This window comes from Camponotus vicinus, unplaced genomic scaffold (assembly GCF_025532165.1).
Source record: "Camponotus vicinus isolate PSW18456_S1 unplaced genomic scaffold, iyCamVici1.0 SCAF_14, whole genome shotgun sequence".
Lineage (NCBI taxonomy): Eukaryota > Metazoa > Arthropoda > Insecta > Hymenoptera > Formicidae > Camponotus > Camponotus vicinus.
Genome location: NW_028141950.1, coordinates 7,718,678 through 7,744,225, shown reverse-complemented (window position 1 = coordinate 7,744,225; position 25,548 = coordinate 7,718,678). Strand labels below are relative to the sequence as shown.

Sequence of the window (25,548 nt, the reverse complement as noted above, 5' to 3'; positions counted from 1 at the left end):
ATGAATAAATTGCATCCACCGTATAATTTGTCGTTTTAATTCACAACAACGCGCATTTCGTGACGTGGACATTCGGACGGACGTTAATGAAGAGGGGGAGGGGGGGGAGGGGGAAAAGGGCGATGCGTGCTCTTTTGCTACAGGAATGTGCATTACGGAGTACACGAGGGGCGATACCTAGATACAAGGCAGGAAACGACCGTTTAAGTGCAATAAACAAGCCGTTAATACATATATACATAGTATATATATATATATATATATATATGTATCGTCTGTGATGTGTATATTAACAGTAGCGCAATTAAATGCGCGATAATAGCCGCTGCCAGAAGATTCCGAGTTTTGGTCGGGAAGTAGAATTACATGTGTATTCGTGAGTAGTCAGTTTCTTTTTTTTGTATCACAAAAAAATTATACAAATATATACAGGGTGTCCCATTTTAATGTCCCACCCCAAATAACTTTCTTATTTTTAATTTTAGAAAAAGATGTTTCAGACAAAAGTTGTATGGTTTCAAGGGGGACATAAGGTGGTGTCATTAGTTTGACCTTGAATAGTTGCTTCAAGGTCACGTAAAGATCACCTTCAATTTTTTAAATGAAACCCCTTACTTTCTATTGCATATTCTTACAGCTCATCTCGAGAGCTTTCCAAACACTATAATAAAGTCTTTTTTCATTGAGTACTTTTCGAGTTATGAGGCTTAAAATAATATCTTAATTTTACATAAACCATAAAATATCTAGTAAAATATTCATTTTTCGATTATCTTACCTTAATACTTTTATGTACAAAATAATGAGAGTAATCAATTGGTGTAAAGAAAACACACAGTTGTTTTTAAGAAAAAATATGTAATTGTTAATTGCAAATTACATATTTTTTCTTCGAAATAATTATGTGTTTTCTTTACACCAATTGATTACTCTCATTATTTTGTAAATAAAAGTATTAAGATAAGATAATCGAAAAATGAATATTTTACTAGATATTTTATGGTTAATGTAAAATTGAGAAATTACTTCGTCTCATAACTCGGAAAGTACTTAATGAAAACTAACTTAATTATAGTGTTTTGGAAAGCTCTCAAGATGAGCTGCAAGAATATACAATAAAAAGTAGGCAGTTCCGTTTAAAAAATTGAAGGTGACCTTTACGTGACCTTCAAGTAACTATTCAAGGTCAAACTAATGACACCACCTTATGTCCCCCTTGAAACCATACAACTTTTGTCTGAAACATCTTTTTCTGAAATTAAAAATAAGAAAGTTATTTGGGGTGGAACATTAAAATGGGACACCCTGTATAAATTTTACCGAAGAATTTTAAATATTAAAATTTTTCCTCCCAAATTTTTTGATAAAATTTTCTTCACAGATGTTAAAATTCCTAATTTAATTTCCACTTAACTGCTGATTTCGTCATCAGCTATTCCCGTATTCGATTATCGTGAATTCAATATCCGACAAGAGCGTTAGAGAATGAGCGTGAAAGCATAAATCTTTCCAAGATAATGGCACGACGGTTTCTATCACGCGATAAAACCATGTGTCAAACGCATAATTTTGCAACGAATAATTCTAAGATCAAATATTTTTGACGAAAAGCCCGAGAAAGATCTGACGGCACTTTTGAGAAATACTCCATATCTTAAACAATACTAAAAACTGTCTAACATTTTATAATTTTTTGTTGAATTACGCAGATTAAAAAAAAAAAAATCACACATTCAAGTAAATTGCAAAAAATTATTTGCGAATATTTTTTCAAAAAATATTTTTTTTTTCTCGAGTTTATAAAAAATCGGAAGGAGATTTTTATTTATATTTTATTTATATTTTTATTTATCTTTATTTTATTTATTTTATTTATTATTTTTATTATTTCTTATTTTATTTCTTATTTTCTTTATTATTCATTATTTCTCAATTTTCGGCTATTTATTTTTTACTACTTACAATTATTTTCTATCTCTCTATATTAACAATTAAAAAAGAACGCCTTGTTAAAGAAACATATAAAAATATTTCCGAAACAATCGCGATTCGAGCAATTTTAAGTAGCTAAAATTACGACATCCAAATAAATATATATTCGAATAAATCGAGGAAATGGTTAATTCGTTTCATCCTGCACCGTCATCCGATTCGTTCGCCGTTACTTAAATTTTCTGATTGTAAATCGAGACGAGAGCGATGACATTCGTGGCGATTCGCGTTATTATATCATTATACGAACGAGCATGTGCTCACCCTTTCGAATACTCCTGTAAGGCAGGTATTATATTCCCATTGACTGTTCCTCGCGTCTCCTACCGGTTTTTTCGAAGGATAAAATCAGGTATTACTCGTCCGAGACGGACCGTTCATCGATCGAATGAATGCATTGCTGGCTATAACTCGTAAACTTTATACAAAAGGACGACTTTGATGTAAAATAATTTTGTAGTACAAGAAGAAATAATTTTCTATGTTTCTTTTTAATACCTCTCATATCACATATATTTGAGGAAATCATTTATCAATAATTTGAAAATATTTGCAGTGTAATTTGTACTCAAATTACAGGGGAGTATTTCTTTAAAATTTTATATTTTATTCTATATTACTTTTTTTTTGTGTACACACATATTTTGATATTTTTTGTTAGAATTTATTTTCAAAAAAATTGACGATTTCCTCTTTCTTTTTTTTTTAAATTTAATTTTATTGAGTTTTAAGAAATTTTAGGACTAAATGTTGGAATAAGGATGCTTCGAATACGAAATTTTCTCTATAAAATCTTTATATGAAGTTTAATGATAAATAATATTTTAAATAGGATCAACGAGATTCAAGCGATTTTTTTTTTCAAATCGAAATCTAAATCTTTCATGCGAATATTTTCTCGATATTACGTCGCAAACTTTCCGGGACAGTGGCTAAGGACGATGAGCAGCGTAACGAGCACAATACGCACAACAATTACACGCACCACCGAATTTGATGGTGCGTTATAGAGCATTTGATATCTAACAACGGTCTTCGAATGTTTCTTTAATATTACTTGAGAAACATCGAGAGCATCAAAGCTCTTAAAATTCATCGATATCCTTTAATCGCGAAAAGTTTAGAAGATTTTTAAAACGATACTGTTTAATATTTATATAATATTTATATAAGCTTCTCAGAAGCAGAAAATGATCAATTTCTTCTTGTAAATTTTATTTTTAATTTTAATATCAGATATATAATTAATGCAATATTAGAGCACAATTAATGACAATTATGTGTTCTGATATTACAATTAAAGATTTACAAAAAGGAGTCGATCAGTTTGGCTGCTGGTTATGCGATACTATTTCGCAAAGTAATTTATAATTTATAATTTAATTATAAATTATTTATAATTATTTTAATTTAATTTAATTCATTTATAATTAAATTAATTTAATTCATTTATAATTAAATTAATTTATTTATAATTAAATTAATTTAATTTATAATTAAAATTTGATATGAAAAAGTAATTTGAATAAATAAAAGTATTTGATATGAAAAGTATAATTTGAAATAAAATTTGACATGAAAAATTTGATATGCAATGTAATTTGAAAAAAAATTATTTTCGATGATACATGTACATATATATTTAATGATCAATATTTTGCATACATATACATTGATATTTTTTGTTAGAATTTATTAAAAAGAAATTACGATTTCTTTTCCTTTAAAATTTTATTCTAAAAGAAATTTTGAAATTTTTGAAGGACTAAATATTAGAATAAGTATGTTTCGAATAAACAAAATTTTCTAAAAATCCCTGCATGAAGTTTAATGATAAATAAAATTTTACATTTCTAATAGATTTTTTTTTGTTTTCAATCGATTACATCTCAGAAAGAATATTCGTATCTCGCATAATTTTGTGTCTCAAGAGATTTATTATTATTTATTATTATTTATTTATTATTATTTAAATTTTATTTATTATTATTTATTATTATTTATTTATTATTATTATTTTTAGAAGAAATGCACTCGTTTCGAACTCACTCTGTGTCTACATAATACGTAGACTCCGGGCTCTAGGAACTTAAGAGAAATACAAGTTGAGCACATTTGGGACAATTCAAGTACGCCCTAAATGTGCTTAACTTTATGCGTAAGGCATTCCTTGTTCCCAGTGTGTGCACCACACAGAAAGATTTGGGAACCACTGAAACAGTGTGCACCTCACGTGCGATCGTAACAGTAGTGGTAAGGCTCGAAGAGGGGAGAGTGAGAGCGAGGAAGAGAGACAGAAAGAGGAGGGGGGGAGAGCGAGAGCAGGTAGAAGCGTACTATTGTCGTGTGCGTATCCAGGGAAATTCGTCGTAAACAGTTGGAATTCGGAAACTGTGAGAATGGAAGCTCGGAGTCGCGAGTGGCTGGATCCGGATGTCGGGGAAATTTCAAAAAAACACTATAAACGAACGGAAGGCAAGATTGGCACCGGAAACTCGCGTCTTCTTAACGATCTTCATCACACCTGTGTCGGACGACGAGCCATTGATCGCTCCATCAGGTACCTTGCTCTCCACTCGCTTCAATCCTCGACGTTAGAGGGGTAACCACCCAGAGATCCACGAAAAGGGCGACCCTAACGGCCACAGTTTGGGACTCCAACGGCGGGGAGGACATCGTGCGTAGCAAGGGAAGTCCCCCCTCCCTCCCTTCCTTTCTCTCCCTCTCTCTCTCTCCCCCCCACTCTCGGGGCCCGATGGAGTTACCTCGTCGAGTTTGTCAGTTGCTTTGCCGAACGCACGAACGCACCACGCGTGGAATTTAACGGCGTCGTTGGGTGTGGCGAGTGCTGGATTGTTGTCGCGAGTGCACGCGAACTTTGCCGAAAAGTGCGCTTTTCTTTCGCCCCGCCCCCGCCCCTCTCTCGGATTGGACGAGAGGAAAAGCGGCGGAGCCGCGAGACATAAATTCCACCATTCGAGTGCCATTGTTCCCAGGAACTTTGGACTTGAATTTTCGAGAGTTCCGTGAGAGACATTCGCACTTTCTCTTCTCGTGTTTGCTGAAGTATTTTAATTATCTAAGTAAGACATAGAACTGGGCCTAATAAGAGCCAAGGTAAACAACGTGAAAATAAAAACATGACTCTTAATTAGGTTATTAAAGAAATTTATTGATTTATTAATTTATCATCTTCAGTTATTGCAATTAATTAGCGGAAAATTTGTCGCAATTTTTGCTACAGATCGAAGGCAATAAATGCGAATCAAGTCTCGATTATCTTCGATTAGAGTCGCTCTCGAGAGTAGAATTCTTCAGATTCTCTTTCTTCATCGAAGAATTTTATTGCTAAAGACGACGATAAAAATTTTGTAAAAATAATTGAAAGATAAATTCTTCATTTTTTTTCCTTTTGGAATATTTATTATTCAAAATTACTTTCAAACCCAATATTAATTTTTTTAATAAAAATCCACTAATCCATTATATGACGTACATTTTGCATTAAAATTTAGCGGGAAAAATGTTGATTTTTTTGCAATTTAATGAGGAGTTACAACATTTGTGAATCGTTCGTTCCCAGAAAATACAGTGGCGAGTTGACTTTGCGGTTCTTTGACGACGTGTTCTTTGATGTGACGTGAAAGAAGTATCTCTTCGAGGCTGAAAGAATGACGGTATCCGAAGAGTGAGTACAATATTAAAATGAAGCACAAATTCAAAATACGATACGATTAAATAAAAATGCAGTATTCGGGGAAGGATCATATTTTTTTCAATTTTATATTTTTTGCACATTTCTTACAATAGAAAAAAAGCATTGGAATATTTGCAATTTTGAGAAAGAAAAATTATAGAATATTTATATCAATCAGCACTTCGTATGTTTCTTATGCAAATAAAAAGTGAATTACATTTATAATATTTATATAATATTTATATTTTAATATATATTTATATAATATTTATATTTTAATATTTATATAATATTTATATAATATTTATATAATATATTTATATTTTACATATATAATAAAATATATTTATATTTTTCTATTTTCATATTTATATATCTTTATAATTATTATTTATTTTATTACATTTATAACAAAACCAATATAGACACTTTCTTAATATATTCAGTTTACAAGGAATTTTAGTAAGAAATGTAGTGAAACATTTTTGAATTTTTAATGGTATCCATTGGAGGAAAAATTTTGGAAGCGTGAAATTTTAAATATGCGAGGGCACGTTCCTTCGAAAAAAGGACTTCTCGAGATATGAAACAGTCGGATCACCTGGCACCGGCCAGTATAGTCATAGATTTAAAAAAAAAAAAGAAAAAAAAAGAAAGAAAAGATTCGCCTGTCCAAAGTGTCCAGTGTTTACCGACGTTTCTCGGAGACGCGGGAGACCTGATGAATGCTCGTCGAGTCTTCTCTCGTGTGGCGTATAATAGTAAGGCACGGAATAACGTAGGACACAGCGGAGTAGGGGAAGGGAGGGGGGGGGACGATCTACGCTGTAGTAAACCGTATTGTATAGACAGGTGCAGAAATAATGTTCCGTGCTTGCGCCTAAACTTTGCGACGAAAAGTTTCTTTTGTGATACTTGGAATGTCGTGGGACGCTTTTTACTTAAATAATAGAGTAACTAATCTTTTTTTTTTCGAACACAAGGCCAGTCACTTCCCGTAATTTTCTTTTAATGCCGAGTACGATTCCGGTTTTCGGTTTGTTGCTCCATCACATCTCACGATTTTCAGAAATATGTGCAGTTAAAATTGCATGCGAAGGAAATTTTAATCAGCTGGGTACGAATTTAATGTCGAAATTGACAGATTCAGAATGTACGCGTTTAAATTTTTGCAAAAAGTCTTCTAAGCATTTTCTAATTTTTTAATTTTCACATTTGTACTTTAATTTTAATTTTAATTAAAATTTTAATAAAATTTTCATTTTAATAATATAAATTAAATGGATATAAATTCAAAAGTTTTTATTTTGACATACTTTAATTTAAAAAATAATTTATATTCATTTAATTTATATTATTCTATTTACTAATTTATTTTTATATATTTAGTTTTAATTTAATTTTTTAATTTCAACACCTATACTTTAATTTTAATTTATATATCTCTATTTAATTTACATTTATATATTTAATTTTAATTTAATTTGTTAATTTTGACACCTACATTCCATTATTTTAATTTTGACATCAAGTTTTAGCAATTGAAAAAATTCTTTAGAATAAACATGATTAAAACCTATTTAATATCTTTCCAATCTTTGATCTAATTCGCAACATTTCCGCAATAGATTCTACCCATTTAATCATGAATATCTAATTAATCGTCGATCCAACACTTTTTTTTTTAAAAACTAAAAGTCCAAACGACATGCTTTCCGATTGATTAAAATTTTTTTAATATATCATAGCCTTTTCTTAATAACTTTAACTGCAAATTTCTCAAAATTGAGATGTGATGGAGCAATTTTAAATTATATTTACCTTCAAAAATACTACGAAATATACATTTTATATATTTAGTTTTAATTTAATTTTTTAATTTTAACACCTATACTTTAATTTTAATTTATATATCTCTATTTAATTTTAATTTAATTTGTTAATTTTGACACCTGCATTCCATTATTTTAATTTTGACATCAAGTTTTGGCAATCGAAAAAATTCTTTAGAATAAACATGATTAAAAACTATTTAATATCTTTCCAATCTTTGATCTAATTCGCAACATTTCCGCAATAGATTCTACCCATTTAATCATAAATATCTAATTAATCGTCGATCCAACACTTTTTTTTTAAAGACTAAAAGTCCAAACGACATGCTTTCCGATTGATTAAAATTTTTTTAATATATCATAGCCTTTTCTTAATAACTTTAACTGCAAATTTCTCAAAATGGAGATGTGATGGAGCAATTTTAAATTATATTTACCTTCAAAAATACTACGAAATATACATTTTATATATTTAGTTTTAATTTAATTTTTTAATTTTAACACCTATACTTTAATTTTAATTTATATATCTCTATTTAATTTACATTTATATATTTAATTTGTTAATTTTGACACCTACATTTCATTATTTTAATTTTGACATCAAGTTTTAGCAATTGAAAATATTCTTTAGAATAAACATGATTAAAAACTATTTAATATCTTTCCAATCTTTGATCTAATTCGCAACATTTCCGCAATAGATTTTACCCATTTAATCATGAATATCTAATTAATCGTCGATCCAACACTTTTTTTTTTAAGACTAAAAGTCCAAACGACATGCTTTCCGATTGATTAAAATTTTTTTAAATATATCATAGCCTTTTCTTAATAACTTTAACTGCAAATTTCTCAAAATTGAGATGTGATGGAGCAATTTTAAATTATATTTACCTTCAAAAATACTACGGAATATACATTTTTTTTAACCATGTACTTAAATGCAAACAATTACTTTACTGTTTTGAAAAAGACAAGGAGAATCCGTGAGTCGCGTGTCTATCCTCGTGAGTGCAGGAGTTATTAATGTACCTGATTGTACTACGTCGGCCGACGAGGCGAGACGCGTTACGTGCTTTGAATGCATCATGAGGTTGACACTCCTCGGGAGATTGGCACTCGGCGATCGAGAAAGGCTCGTATCACGATTCCATTGAGGATGCGTACGAGGAGGATCGCGTAGTGCGAAAACAGGATGTCTATTTTTCCTGGAAAAAGCTGGAATTCTCTGGAGAGAAGTTTTTTTTATATCCGGAAAAATCGGAGAATTTTTTCATGGAATGAATTTAATTTTAGAACTCTGGGAATTTAAAAAAAAAAATTCTCTCTTTAATAATTTTGCTCTTATACCGTCGAAGGCAGAGAGGGAGAGATAATCTGCCCATCAAGTTGTGAATTAATTTTTTTATTGTTTTTTTATTAATTTTCTTTTATTTATATATGTATAATAAAATATTGAATATGCAATATATATTTTTTATTTTAATTTTTAATGATAATAAATGAAAATTAAAAATTTTTATCCTTACAAAAACTATTCATTTTTTCCAATATATCTGTAAAATTAAACAAAACAGTTATAATGGCAATACGAGTCGAGTTTCGATGTTATAACACATTTATTTATAATACAATCAAATAAATATTGATATTAAACGAATACAAAGAGAGGATAGCGAACGTTTCGACCCTATTTTTGGGTCATCTTCAGCGCGAAAGTGATAATATAATAAAAGAAATAACAAGTGTTTTATATCGGAGTCTGTTACAAAGGGTGCTGTCTAAAGCGATAATAAATGTCTCGGTATCTCATTATCTTGACGATGCCTACGTAAATATCTGTAAAAATTTAGCATTTGAAATCTTAAATGGCTTTGTATGAATAAAAATCCAAAAAGTGTGTAAAATGATGAAAAAATGTACTTTGGGAAGTTGCATAAAAAATCTTTAAAATATTTTCTTCACCTGGAATTTTGAACAAAAATACCTGGAAGGTCGGGGAATTTTTCGAAAATTTTTACGAGACACCCCGCGACTTTAAACCGCAATTGCGTACGTGCTGTTGCAAATTTTATTGCGAGGACCCCTCGATTGCGATGCTCGCGAGTTTGCAAGGCGAACGAGTGACGTGCGCTTCATATTTTAGCGTATGAGTCATCGCGGTTTTACTTATCTGCGTGAGCTTACCTGCAATGATATTGGCGCGATCGTACGATTAGACCTCAATAGAGAGGTGGCCTAGAATCACAATTCCATAATTTTCTCATCCGGAGAGCGCGTTAAAAGACTGGATGTATCTTTCAATTGAAGAGCGATCTCGTGAGCTTCGTGTCGTTTCTTTTTTCACGCATGCAACTCTCGGGATATCAACTTGCAATCTCATTTTACTCCTAAATACTGTCCATGCAATCGCATATTTTTTATATTTACTTTGGTCTTATTGTATGCGATCTTGGGTAAGCAAAATTCAATCTCAGAAAGATAACGAGCCGAGTTAAATATGCCACGAGAGTATATGAGTCCTCTAGTGTATCAAGATTTTTATTTTAGATTTTATAATCGAATTATATGTAATATATGATGCATAAGAACAATATAAATTTTATTCTCTTTGATTTAATTTAAATTATATTATCGAATGTATGGGAATAAAATTATATATTTGAATTTCAAATTATTTTATAGTTTTGTTTGCTCTAAACTATTATATTTTACACATAATTATTATTTATTTTTTAATTAATCAATTTTATTTTTTTTTAAATAAAATTAAAAATTTTATTTTTTAATTAATTATACATAATTTATATATACAATATTTTAATATATTTTAATTAATTAAGTGTATATAATTTATATATATAATATTTTGATATATTTAAAATACATTAATTATTCAAATATTTTTAATATTATTATATAATATATATTTTTAAAAAAATTATATATAAAAGATGAAAAACTAACTGATGCGTCAGAGGGTTAAAATGCAGGCGGTGCAGCGAACCCTTAAAAGAAATGCGTGGATGCGCTTTTAAGGTTTTAAGATCGAGGACACGAGACGTGCTAAGAAGAGCGGAGGGGCAGGGAGAGATACGACAGGAATGCTTGGCACGTGACTGCCTCTCGAGGATCGTCCGGAAACCTCGGAGACTCTCGAGGAGATCGGGGCAGATTTCGTTAAGCTACGATTTAAGTTAATTAACACACGCATTGTGTTGATCCAACTTATTCGATAAGTGCTTTAACCTTGGCTGGATTAATACATCAAATAAGGCTATACTCGATCTCCTTAATTAAAAGTCGCTAATTAATTCAAGTTAAATGAAAAGAGCTTTTCTCTTAGTCGTTTAACTGAGTTAAATTTATGCAAGCACTGATTAAATTCGGAAAATGCGCGTGGAACTGAAAATGTCGATGATGTACCTTTCTCAGGCACCCTGTATAGTTTGTAGCATTCAGGGAAGAGTCGGTTCTAGATGCATCGCATGCATCGGACACTCGTGCTGCATAGTGAGAATCATAACAGATACCGCAGAGTAGCCTGGCGCATCGAACAGATGCCTCGTACTTTATTTCTGCCGTGATAATTTATCTCGACGAGGTATTACAACACGAGGAGGTGCCTAGGGACGGCTTTAGGAAATTCTAAAAGGGGCGAGGAACAAAAGCGAGTAGCTCATTTGAAGATAAACCCAATTATATTCCTTCGAGAGGCGTTTTTCGAAGTTTTGGATTTATTTTCCAGGCAAAACTTTACGGTCATTCGAGTATTGGGACCTTTATTGAAGATGTGTTTGTTTGATCCTTCCAAAAAAAATGGAAATTTCTACGGTTTATCTCTCTTCAGAAAATTGCCACATACACGCACACGTACACTAAAGTTTCTGCAGCGGTGTCGGTTACCTGCAACAATTGTATGAACCTTGTGCATCACGTTTTTCAGGATGGCAACGGAACTGGCGAACAAGAAAGCAGAGCGAGAGGCTCTCAGGGGGGTCATACAACAGTGGAATGCCAATCGTTTGGACCTGTTCGAACTTTCGGAACCCAATGAGGTGAGTTAGAGCAAAGGGCCCTCTGTAAATACTTAGTTTTTTTAATTCAACAATATTATTGGCCGCTTGGCTTATTTCATCCATATCTTCTTTTACATAGGATTTGGAGTTTCATGGCGTAATGAGATTCTACTTTCAAGACAGCGGCCAGAAGGTCGCTACCAAGTGCATCAGGGTTGCCTCGGATGCGACAAGCCAGGCAGTGATAGAAACGCTCATAGAAAAGTTTCGTCCTGATATGAGAATGTTGTCCGTCCCAGAATACGCTCTTTACGAGATTCACGAGAATGGAGGTGAGTAAAATCAAATTGCATCTATATTGCATCCCAAAAGGACAAAATTTGGCTAAAATCATGTATGCTTAATAAAAAGTTAATATTATATAATTCAAAATTTATTAATTATTTTAGCTAATAATTATTAAGAATATTAATTATAAAATAAATTATATTAAATTACATGCGTATATGTATTTAAATATAATTAATTTATAATTTTTTATATCAACTAAAATTAAATTTAAATTTTTTTATATTAATTAATATCTATCTCTTTGAGCTAAAGAATCATGCTTTAATTTTAATCTTTTATTATTTAGTAATTTTATTTTATTTCTCGTTAATATGTGTATAATAAAACTTTCCTCATTTGCAGAAGAACGCAAACTTGGACTGGAAGAAAAACCGTTGCTGGTTCAACTAAATTGGCACATAGATGATCGCGAGGGACGCTTCTTGCTGAAAAGAATTGACGACAAGACTAATGCGCAGGGCGTCGGTTTTACTTCAGCCGAGGGTTCTAGCTTTCGAAGGAAGCTGAGCAAACGGGAGAAGAAGCAGATCAAAAAGCAAGAGAAGCTCAGTCGTCTGAAGAGCTTGGAGCAAGACGAAAACGCTGTGCCTGGCGATCAGAACGGCGTCGCCGAAAAGCTCTATACGGGTTAGCAAGCTTTATTTTTAGACCGTTTGAAAAAAACCATTAAAGGATTCAAGAAACGAATTAAAATTCTTCGAAGAATGTGTGACTGATAGAATTTGTTCTCCGAAATCTGTCTGCACTCAATTGTAATATTTTTTCGACTATGCTTTCTATTGTAACTTATTTTTCATCGTCTAGTGTCATTTATTGTCTCCTCTAGATGAATGCAAAATAATAATTTGATACGACAGACATAATTATTTTAATTCAATGATTGTGTTCAGTTCATTGAGCGCGAAAAATCAAGATATTTTCGTATTGCCACTAATACCCTTGATACTAATGATGATGTTATCGCTTGTAGAACTGCCCGAGACCAGTTTCACAAGGAGCATTTCGAATCCGGAAGCGGTGATGAGGCGCCGTCGCCAGCAAAAGCTTGAGAGGAAGCTTCAGCAATTTCGCAGCAAAGACGGCGGACCCGACACTGGCGGTACATTGAAAATTTATGGCGAGGCGTTGTGCAAGGACGTGCCATACAAAACATTGCTGTTAAGCGTGCGGGACTCGGCCGCTCAAGTCGTGCGAGAAATGTTGGCTAAATATGGCTTAGAAAAAGTGGATCCGCAATTGTATTGCCTTGTGCAGGTTAGATATACACGAGATTGTGCATTGGCGAATTATATTTAAAACACGCTAGTATATGTTTATAAAATTATGTTACTTCGATAATTATATCGTAATATAAATAGAAAAGATAATCCTGATAACAAAGAAACAAGAGTAAAAGGATCTTATAACATATTAATAATTTATAATAGAGATACGAAGAATTAAAAATAGAAACTTGTTCAATAATATTCATGTATTCTGTTTAATTAGAATTTAAAAAAATAATAATAGCAAAACTATTATCATAATATGATAAAGAAATTGAAAAAGGCATTATAAATATTTTTTTAAATATTGTTTTTTAATATATATATTTCTTTTTTAATATATAAATACTATTGTTGGGATTAAAATTGTATATTATAAAATATTCTATATCTCAAAGAACATGATTATTTTGCTAGTTTCTGGAAATTGTATCAGATTCAGTAATATAAACATTAGATGTTTCTTATTAAAAACACAATCATACATATCAATATCATTATTTTATTTATGATGCAGGTAAATAGTGAGAACGTGAGTGGCAACGCGCATCAGGAGTACATATTGGACGACGACGAGTGTCCTCTGGCGATATTAATGAATCATCCTTCCACGCGAGGTAAGAATATGCAACTTTTATGTGAATGCATTAGTAGACTTACAATTTGCATAGTCATGATTTTTATGAGCGATTTTTTGTTTGTGTATTATCGTTCCAATATATAATATATAATAATAGAAGGAAATCAGATACGATTAGACTTATGATTTTAAAATATTTATTTTAAATTTGCGTTCTTTACATTTAACTTGAGGCTACGTAATGTATTGAAATTTATCTTCATACATTTAGAAAAAAAAAAACAATTATTAAATTTTTTGCCTTTCCATCTTCTATTGAAAGTTTAATATAATCTGAATTAATATTGCAACGGTAATTCTGTAGAGTCTGTCAATAATAACTTGAAATCTCTGCTTATCTTTATATTATAAAATTTTGTGGAGGAATCGCGCTAGTTTTAATTCTTCCGCACGTGATACAAAGTGATACGAAAGAAACGAAATTGTTTTAAACTTTAATTTTACATAACAGAAATCAATAACTTACTTGTCAATTCTAGCTTTAAGTAGTTAATTTAATATAGAATTTAAATGTAAATAAATCTTTACTAAAGAAACATTCTCACAGCTTAAATAAAAAGCTTTGTTGCATAAAATGTGAATATAAATTTTGAAACATTTCTATCATACGACAATAATAAATTAGATACAACTCTATAAAAAAAAATTCAAAATTAAATATAAATCATAAAATATAAACTATAAAAATTATCCTATCTAATTTTAAAAAAACTGAATGGAGGATTAATACCTAAGTTGATGAAGAAAACGATAAAAAAGTAATACAATCATTCGTGAAGAGGGGAAGAATCTATAAGAAAAAAAAAGATGCTACGATAAAATAAGAGGAATAATTCAATGAAAAGGATTGACGTCAGAGTTTACGGGAGGAGAATAAAAATTTGATGAGGGAAGGCTAGAAAGATAAAAGAAGCTGCGTCAAAGAATTAAATTTGCACGGTTGTGCGTCGCACGCATAACAGAAGATTAATATGAGAGCCGAGTGAGAATCGACGAAAGGAGCAAGTGAAAAGGAAGAGAGAGAGAGAGAGAGAGAGAGGAAGGAGAGCCGAAGGATAGAGAGCGAACGAAGGGGGATGTAAGGGTGGTGCAAGGAGAGCAGCCGATGCCAACATCGCCTCAGTTGGCTCATTGTCGTCGGCACCGGTGCTAGTGCGCGGGCGCCGTCGTCGCCGCCTCGTCGTTTCTCTCTTTGCCCCCATTTCAACGTCACCGTTCGTGGCGCAATAATTGCCCAGTGATTTTGAGACCAAATTTGCCCCTACGACCTCACTCACGAAGAGGAATTACAATTGTTCCAGCACGCACCTTAATGAAATACGAAGTTGAAAGTTCAATACACCGAAGGACACGTATACGTCGCCTCCTGTACACGTTAACTTATATATACGCATATTAATTACCGTGATACGTTTTGTTTATTTAGAAGAGAAATGTTTCCACGTCGAGCTCGAGGTCGTTTAATCGCCAGGTCGAGAAAAACTCGGCGAGAGTGTACTCATCCACCTACGCATCTGGTAATCCATTGTGATGTCGGCGGAGTGCGTACGTGCTGATCCTTTGCAACATCTCGCAAAAATACGACGACGCAGAGTATTAATAGCCAGGTTGACTTGGTCGTCGGGAAGCGCGAAAGAAAATTTACAGCGTTGATAAAACTGGATCCACCCACGCCCGCGGCTGTAATAGCCCGTAATCATAAGAAGAAGTAAACAGCCGTCGTGCAATTACACGCATATAATGCGAAGCGTCCGAGGCGTGGCGTCACCGAGTGCGATTAGCTCGTCGACGTATCAAAGACGATTTGCAGCAGTGAAAGCGAATCCACCCACGCACGCGACTGTCGTAATAGCCCGCGCTAATTCGTATGAAGGTGTAAATAGCCGTTACAATTGTTGCAAATACCATGCGAAGCGTCAGCATCGCCTAATCTGGTCAATCCATCGCTGTATCGACATCATATCAAGGGGAGTTGATGGATGAAGATGATCTCCTAACCCTCTAGAAATGCAAAGTACCAATAAATAATATCTACTACCTGCTAATTTTATCTAATTAGAAGTCAATACTCGTAATTAATCGAATTTATTCGACCTATTATGAAGACCTATTAAGAGAAGAGGAGGGAGATTGTAACAATAATGGGTATGATATTGCCTCTCGTAATTCTCTTGTAAAGGGCAAAACGACTATATCGATTACATGCATAAGTTACAATGTAACAGGCAGTATAAGATTGCTGCGTGATGACCTACTATTATTGGGATATCATGAAAAAGAAAATTGTATACGAAACCTTGAGAGATAAGTGTACAAGCTGGTCATTTTTGACTTATGAATAACGCTCGATTGCAAACGATAAAGTCAATCTAATCAGTAACGACCAATTCAACATTATTAATTATTATTGTGTGTTTCTATGAGATTTTGAACAATTTTATGATGATCAATCACTGCTGATGAGCCGCTACAGATTATCCTTGATCCTGATGATCCTGTGATTTATTATGTGGACCATTCGTGCGATCTTTATTCCAAGTATACCTTTAAATGTCACATATATATCTGCAAAAATAACGAAGAGGCTGATTCAAGAATATCCTCGAGACTGTGATCGATGACGTACTATTGATTTGTCCAATTCCTAAAATATATCATCATAATATCAAAAGTTTTGACGTCAATACTTGTTTGGATTAGCTAAATAAGTTCATTATTTTTCCGGTTGTGTTATTATTGAAAATATGAAGCGAAGAGAGAGAAAGAGAGAACAAGAGTGTTCTTATTTTTGTATTTAAGTCTGGGGGTAATGTCACCAAGATACAAATCAAGCATCATCGAGTTTCTCGATGAAGCTGGGACGAGAGTAAACTTGGGTCTAATCGCGATTTTAAGCTCGTCAGTGCTGTTAACAGCAATTGATGCTGAAGAGATTTGATTATATATCTCAACGCGCCCATCGACTTCGCAACTAGTTGATAAGATCCGCTTAACCAGCTTGCGAGGGACCAGCAAGTTTCCAAGTTTCACGGAACAACGAAGGGGACCAATCATCAGCAGCGGAAGCAATAATCGACAAAGGGACCACGAAGTTTAATAAATAAAGCGGTCGACATGATGGATTGGGGAATACGACGTAAGCTCTTATTAAAGCTAAAGGCAGAATCATGCATGACGCATAAGCTGAACTTTCTTTTTTAAGTGTGATTCCATATGTTATCGACCCAATTTAAGAAGTTTATCGACGCGTATTTTTTAAATAATGTTCGTACTGTAAATATCGAAGACTTGAAAAATTATTTAGCGGCAATGTATGTTTCTATTTGTCCCTTATTTGACTTCTGTAAGATACGTTTTCTCGTAATAGACTTGTTTTTTTATCGCTTTTTTTTTTTTAGAAGAAATTGATTGCAAGCAAAAATGTCTCATGTTCCATCGTATATGCAAACTTTTACGCATTATAGAATATTTTTCGATAATTGTCAAGGCTTGCCTCTTGTCTTGTTTGCATGCATCTCTTACGTTGTATTAAAAAAAAGTATCACGGTAAAAAAAAAAATGTCTCCTCGATATCCTAAAATTATTTTATTATTACATTTCTGTCGTGCAAATATGCAAGTATAAGAAGAAATATGATAATTTAAAAAGGGAGAAAAACACTGAGATTATCTGTAATCGAAAAAAAAGAATATTCCCCCCCCCTCTCCTTCACCCTTTCCTTTTTCGGGATCGAGCGACTCTTCAGTAGGTTAGTTTTCGAAGCTTCGAATTTCAAAGTTTCGAAAGATATATTTTTACAAATTCATGTAAGAAATGTTAGAATTGAAAAAATGAAGATATAATAAATAAGAGTGAATTAAAAAATTAATTACAAAAATTAAAAAGTATAAGACTCGAAATATAAAATTAAACAAAACAGGTATAATAGCAATACGAGTCGAGTGTCGATGTTATAACACATTTATTTATAATACAATCAAATAAATATTGATATTAAACGAGATTAAAAAATTAATATATATGTACAGAAAATGATTTAAAAAATAAATTATTAAAAATGATTGAAAATCACAATTTTTAGACTAGATTTTTAGAATATTCTTCAATTATAACCTTCAAATATAACCATCGAAGCTTCGAATTTCAAAGTTAACTTTGAATCTTCAGAGTTTCGAAAAATATATTCTTACAAATTCATGTAAGAAATGTTAGAAATGAAGATATTATAAATAAAAGTGAATTAAAAAATTAATATATATATATACATACAAAAAATTATTTAAAAAATAAATTATTAAAAATGATTGAAAATCACAATTTTTAGACTAGATTCTTAGAATATTCTTCAATTATAACCTTCAAATATAATCATCGAAGCTTCGAATTTCAAAGTTAACTTCGAATCTTCAAAGAGTTTCGAAAAATATATTCTTACAAATTCATGTAAGAAATGTTAGAATTGAAGAAATGAAGATATTGTAAATAAAAGTGAATTAAAAAATTAATATATATATATATATATATATATATATATATATATATACATACAAAAAATTATTTAAAAAATAAATTATTAAAAATTATTGAAAATCACAATTTTTAGACTATTCTTCTAGATTTTTAGAATATTCTTCAATTATAACCTTCAAATATAACTTCAAATATAACCTTCAAAACTTGGAAATTTCGATCTTCGAACATTTTAATAGATTATTCTAATATCGAAGCCTTCGAATTAAATCATCAGCCCTATTCTTCAGCATCGTAAGTCGAAAGTGGGTTGATTGTGGGTTGGAGGAAGGGTCAAGGGATGAAAGCAATGTCTCCCGCGACCTCTCGCGTGCGTCGCACACGCATCGCGAAACGACGGGGATGTGTGTGCGTGCATACATATGCACATACATTACGTGCGGACTCGGCTGGAATTGGGTGCGCGGAAAAATCAATAAAACACCGGAACGACCCGCGTTATGTGCCGACCTACATTCGAGCACCTAGCGTGCGCACCTAGCTTTGTGCTTCTCTAAAGATACCTTTGCTAGTTTCTCTTCTTTCCGGCAATAATCGCGTGCGCCGATCCCGATCGTTTTCCTCCCTCCCCCTCCCCCCCCGCCTCACCCCCTTCCTCTGAGCGACGAGGCGAAATTTCAAAGCAGATTCTCGATCGCGAGATTGCGACGATGATGAGTGCTGCTTTGCGATTACAGTGAAAGAAGACTGCAATTGCATTAGGAAGAATTTTAATTAAATTACTTTCACTTCCAAGAAGAAAAAAATTATATTAAGAAGTGTGTATGTAAAATTCGCTTTTTATATACATTTAATTTTATTGTTTAATAAAATAATATATTTAATTATTTATATTTTATTATTTAATAAAATAATATATTTAATTATTTATATTTTATTATTTAATAAAATAATATATTTATATTTTATTATTTATATTTTATTATTTAATAAAATAATATATTTAATTATTTATATTTTATTATTTAATAAAATAATATTATATTTAATATGTTTATAAGATAATTATTACAGATAATGTTAGAAAAATTTTTGATTTACGTTTACAAAATTTGATACAGTTACACTTAGATTAATATGATTGGGCAAAAATTTTTTTGAAGAATCTCGTCTCTGTCAGATTTTCCGATAAAATCAACTAATTTTATCACTTATAATGATAGTATTGATAGTGAATTCTACAGATTTATGAAGATATAATTATATGGATTGTTTATCGTTTAAGAAAAACACTTTTAGTATCGTAGATACTGAAAAAAATGGTTCGATTGATATAAATATAGGGTCTAGGAAAAAAGAAGAAAAAGTCACTGCTCGCTAATTTCAAAAATTATTTCCTCCCATTTATTTGTTTTCCGTTTGTCAATAAAAAATTACAATCCTTGCACGAGATTTAACGTAATAATCGTAACAAAAAAAAAAGAAAAAACAATATTTCCCTCTGTGTAACGCCTCTTCCTGTCCCTATTTTCGATTAAAAATTAACTATATTGCACGAATCCATCTCGCGAAAAGCTAATAAATAATTTCACGACGAATGTAAACGGAGAAGTACTGCTATAGTTCCGCATATAGGGTGTAACTAAAATAAGGAGACAAACTTCGGGGAGAGGAGAGGAGGAGGGAGCGAGTTTCCCATCAAAACATGTTATTAATGTAAAATGAGAAAGTAATGTATGATTTATTATATTATTTTCAATTTTTAACAACAAACATGTTCAAAATGTCTTTCATCCGACGATCAATATACGCATGGACACGTATAATCGTATCAAAATAAAGCGGTTGATAGGGTAACTGTTTCTCGAAAAACGTGAATTAAAAATGAGATCGAGTGCTAATATGTATTATTGTGAAAAATGACGATTGTCAAATTAGAATGCTACTTGGTTAGGTTAGGTTAGGTTAACAACATATATTTTTTCTGATAATGAATTGAATTAATAACATTTGTTTTAGTTATATTTCAATAATAATGGATTTACGAAGCATATATTGGTGTGAATATTTTTTCGATATAAAATTCGTCCCCTTATTTTAGTTACAACCTGTATATAGCGCAAGAGACACCCGTCAACACGCTTGCGCCGATCTCACGTGCGCTCTAGCGTATTCTAGTTTCTATATACATCCTGTGTACATACGTTGTACGGGACGAAAGTAACAAGAGGGACAACAGTGTTGTTTTAACAGGCGAGCCGCATACAGGGTGTCGCGTCACGGACGGTTAAAGATTCATTTCGTCTCGTTAGACGCGCGGATATAATTTTATAATTCGCATTTGTGCTCTATCGTGTTTGCGATATAAAATCGAAAGTGCCGCTCTTTCAAGTGCGCGATTTATTGGCTCGTTCTCATTGAAATAATCCAATTAAATATCCAAGTTGTACGGAATAAAGAAAATTGATTGATCTAAATTGAATTACAATTGTAATTAATTATTTAATTCGCAATTAATTAATTATGAATTCTAATTAATTGTAATGATTAATTCTGGTTAATTAATATAATTACAATTAATTATTTAATTCAGCAGTATATACTTGAAACATGTTACTTAATTAATTCGTTGAAGTTTTTGCTCCATCTCCCACCCCCGCTCCGCGTGTTGCTTTCTATTTGATTAAAATTGACATTTGTGGTTTTTATATTTCTTCATCAGTTAGCCTTTTTATTAATAAAGTACGATCTTTCCGGCGACTTGATACGAAGTATAAATTAATATATACACGATTGGACATTCAAATTATTTTGTTTAGAAATCCGCCTTAAAGAAATGGAATTAATAATTTTTGCGGGGAAAAACAGTGCGATCAATTTGAATTTTGCTCCGAAAATCATCGACCTTGAGTCATTGATAAATTAGATAATTGAATAAAAATCGAAACTCGCTTCGTTAGTCTACTATACGATCGATACGAGCGATGTATTTTAAGTACATTGCATAGTGCATACTTGTATCGATCAACAATATTCTCGGAATTTTTTATTCTTTGGAATTTTTCTGAAAAGAAAAGGACTGTTTGAAACTCGTCAAGGTGGTCGCGTGCGATTTTCAATATATCGGGTGATCTTTGTTTATTTATTTAACGCCTCCTGGCGTGCGTCAAGTTGACCGCGTGCACGGTATCTAAAAATCTCTCGCGTTTTGCATCATCACGTTGTTTGCCTTTGTTGGGGTGAACCGAAAAGGTTAAAGCTACGTAGAAATTGCAACAGGTGCAATTTAATGACGAAACGTCGTTCCCAACTTGGAGAACTTTGAAGACCTTTTATAGCTTCCCGATAAGAATACACACTGATCGATTTGTATATATATAGCTGAACATACATACATACATGCTGGAAAAAATTAGCATGAAACACTTATTTATCCTCGATGTCCTCGGGGAAAATACGTTGGCCTATTAAACCGGTCATTTTCGCTTATCGTTCCCTAACGCGGCTTCAATTCCGATCATGACAAGTTTGTCTTTGTAAATATTTTATATTTGGATATTTATAAGTGTTTTCTGATATCCTTTTTCTATTTTATTAATATAAATATTTCTCTGTTGGATGTTTATCGTTAATATTCTCGATGTGTAAAGTTGCAAGATGTGTTACCAACATGTTAAATCGTTTGTGTCTTGAAAGACCCTTCTTAGATATATTTGCGTTTATTATCCGGGTGTGAATCGTTGATCTAGAAGTGTTATCGAACATAGATATGAAGATATGATCGGCCTTTGGCCATTCAAGCCACGTCGAAGCGGCAAAGTGGAGGTGATGTTGGGTGAGTGTCCTCGGGAAGACTTTGAATCCTTTGAACACCCTAGTCTATATTACTGGCTGATTCAAAATCATTCAAAGTTTGCCCCAAGCACTTTGAATTCTCTAAATATCTTAATCTAGATTGCTGGCTGAGATTCAAAATCATTCAAAGTTCACGAAGTCTATTATAAGTGTCGACCAATCTTGTCAAACTAGTATCAGTGCAACTTTTGCTCAGGACTCAAGAGTCCTTAGACTCCAAGATCATCTAAGGTCTCTTAATTTATGTCTATTGTAAGAGTCGATTTTACCAATATTGTCAAACTAGTATCAGTGCAACTTTTGCTCAAAACTCAAGAGTCCTTAGACTCTAAGATCGTCTAAGGTCTTTTAATCTGTCTATTGTAAAAGTGTCGACTTTTAGCAATATTGTCAAACTAGTATCAGTGCAACTTTTGTTCAAAATTCGAGAGTCCTTAGACTCTAAGATCATCTAAGGTTTCTTGATGATACTCGAGTGTATCACTCCAACCGAAAGTAAGGAAACGACGTCGTTGGCAAAAGCAAGGACGAGGGAAACGCTGATGAAAACGACGACTGGGTGCAATGACTGTGCGGCTCGCTGACCCGAGAAGCCGAGAGTCGTTCTCCCTTTCCGTCCTCTTCCGTGAGAAGTTACCATGCCTTGAAAGCACACGTGCGTCTCCATACGTTGTGCGTAAGGGGCACAGTAATATTTTAACGCGAGAAAAATGCACGATCGCTATCTCTCGTCCATCATACTAATTCGACGATTTACCGCGAAGCTTCTCATGCGCGATTATTATTACATATGTATGCCACGCATCTGAATTTAACGATGCGCATTCGTATGACGGCTCTTTGATGAAGCCTCCCTCCCCCTTTTTCTTCCCACACGTCGTTGCTTCCATACCTGAAGTCTAAAAAAAGCCATCTATTTGTCATACTTATTTATTTTTTTCAGACATACATATACAGGGTGTCCCAGACCACCCGTACACCCCTTTTAAAATGAAAATAAATGGCTTTTATCAAAAGCCACGAACAATTTTTAAGTAAATCGGGTACGCTCTATCAAATGGTGATATTTTCAACTTTTGATTCCGACCGGAAATACGCCATCTGGATCGGAAGTTGAATTTTTTTAGGGAAACATGGTACTTTTTATTACAGATTCGAATTGTACGTGAAGAAATAAGAACCTTTTGTATCAAACGTTTTTCCTGAAAGTGTCTCTGTCAATCTGAACATTTGAAGTTCATTATTTCATTACAGTTATTTTCAAGGTCAATTTTAAGATTGACAGAGGCACTTTGAGAAAAAACGTTTGATACAAAAGTTTCTTATTTTTTCACGTACAATTAGAATCTGTAATAATAAGTACCATGTTCCCCTAAAAAAATTCAACTTCCGATCCGGATGGCGTATTTCCGGTCGGAATCAAAAGTTGAAAATATCACCATTTGATAGAGCGTACTCGATTTACTTAAAAATTGTTCGCGATTTTTGATAAAAGCCATTTATTTTCATTTTAAAAGGGGTCCCAGATCATACGGGTGATCTGGGACACACTGTATATTTATTTGAATTTTAAAACAAGTGACCCCTTCGCGTAAATTTTGTGTGCGTGAAATAGTCTGTGCAACAGGTATTACTATACTTTCATGAACAAGCTATTGTAAATGTATCTGCGCTCTAGTTTTTATGATTTTTTTTTTATGATGTTTACATATTTTATACACTGAATTATATAATCGATACGATTGTGTGTCTTTATAGTTTATCATTTATGTAGATAAAACATGTATATATTGCTTGTGCGATAACATCGTTTAATTAAAATACGTGTACTTTTATTGCAGGTTCCATTATGTTCCACGTGAGGAGGAGGCCCGCTGATTACATGCCTCGAAAACGTAAAAAGAAACCCGCCGGAAAGTGGAACGAGTTGGATCACAGGTACGAATTTTTTCGCACAAAAGGGCGCAAGACTTTTTCGCACGCGACATTCTTAATTATTTGAAAAATATTTTATAGCGTTCGTTATATTAATTAGTCGTCAAAATTGGAAAACCTGAAAAAATTGGAGAATTTAGAGTTCTCAGGAATTTCTTTTGTACCTGAAAAAAAATCAGGGAATTCTCAGGAAATTTTATTGGGATTCGAAGAATTTTTTAAAAAATTCTCTGATAATTTTGCTCTTATTATGACAGGATATGTATTCTCGGAAAAAATCTTGAAAACTTGAAATTTTTGTTTTATCTTGAAAAATCAAGGAATTCTTATGGGAATTTTATAAAAAATTGATACTTTCAATAATTTTGTTTATTATGTTAAACATTTATGTAAAACTTAAACAGCTTTAGTTTAAAACTCTAAAAGCTGTTTTTAGTAGCTTAAAGCCTTAGAGATCTATTCTTTTGCAATTATTTAAATTTTAAAATTTTATATGATTTTATTTATTTTATTTATTTTTTAATTTTTTGTAATCTTTTGTTGTATTAATCCTCCTTTTTTGTGTTAAAAATTGTTTTATATGTTATATTAAAAATAATTTTCTTATATTTAATTAACATGATATGTTGTATGCACATTTTTTGATAGTTTATAATATTTTTAGAATTTAATATGTTATACAAATTTTGTGATTAATTTAATCAGTATTAAATGTTAGTCCTTTTGAGCTCTATTTTATTCAATAAATAGTTACTTTAAATTGCATTTATAAAAAAACATGAAATTTTTTAGATTTAAAATATATGAAAATACATTTATTTATTTTAAAAAATCACATACAATAAATAAGATTATTTTAAAATTGCACCTAAGAATATTAATCCTAAGTGGAATTTTGAAGAAAAATGTCTGAAAAATTATGGAATTCTCAGGGAATTTATTTTATATATCTTATGTAAGCAGTTACAGGATTTGAATAGACACATACCTGAATATCCTGACAGTTATAAAGCTCGAATCTCTTAATCTTCGCAGGTACGAGGACGAGAGATTGCCGTTCTTGCTGGAGCTTAATCCCGATGGCAGCGATATCCCGAACGGCGCCGGGGCGCGACACCGGTTGCAGCCAAATGTCACGGAGGTGGGCTCGGAGAGGCCAATCGGGCCGCAAGCGGTCCAGGCGCAGACGTTGACGCTGCCTGGACCGACGGTGATGCCCAGGCATTGCGTGATAGCCTTCACCGAGAACATCGTCACCCTCACACCGTGCTCCAGAGACGCGCACACCTATGTCAATAATCAAAGGATACACCAGACCACTATCCTGCAGGTGTGTTGCTGAGATCGCTTCTTGGGATCGGAAGATGCTCGTATTTATCTGTATTTATTCAGGCTGTTTCATTTAATCGCCCTAGGCAAATATTTCGAAAAATTTGGAAGATATGAAGAAACGTTTTCTACACAAGTTTTATGACTTCGAGGGGGA

The 25,548-nt window shown here is 32.4% G+C and overlaps 1 protein-coding gene across 8 annotated transcripts in view; it reads left to right on the top strand.

Annotated features, from left to right (window-relative positions):
• Cno (adherens junction formation factor afadin) overlaps nt 1–25,548 on the top strand; it is a 54,334-nt gene that overhangs the window by 3,636 nt on the left and 25,150 nt on the right. Inside the window, exons 1-9 of one of the 8 annotated variants that reach the window (XM_083089090.1) lie at nt 4,122–5,109; nt 5,576–5,680; nt 11,474–11,585; nt 11,686–11,878; nt 12,240–12,524; nt 12,868–13,151; nt 13,680–13,779; nt 23,969–24,065; nt 25,098–25,392. In XM_083089090.1, the coding sequence (XP_082945216.1) occupies nt 5,664–5,680; nt 11,474–11,585; nt 11,686–11,878; nt 12,240–12,524; nt 12,868–13,151; nt 13,680–13,779; nt 23,969–24,065; nt 25,098–25,392 (1,383 nt within the window). In that variant the 5' untranslated portion in view covers nt 4,122–5,109; nt 5,576–5,663. Of the gene's footprint in view, nt 1–4,121; nt 5,110–5,575; nt 5,681–11,473; nt 11,586–11,685; nt 11,879–12,239; nt 12,525–12,867; nt 13,152–13,679; nt 13,780–14,451; nt 16,939–21,941; nt 22,108–23,968; nt 24,066–25,097; nt 25,393–25,548 lie in introns of those variants that run through there. The other 7 variants (XM_083089088.1, XM_083089086.1, XM_083089093.1 and 4 more) reach the window with 7 other exon arrangements.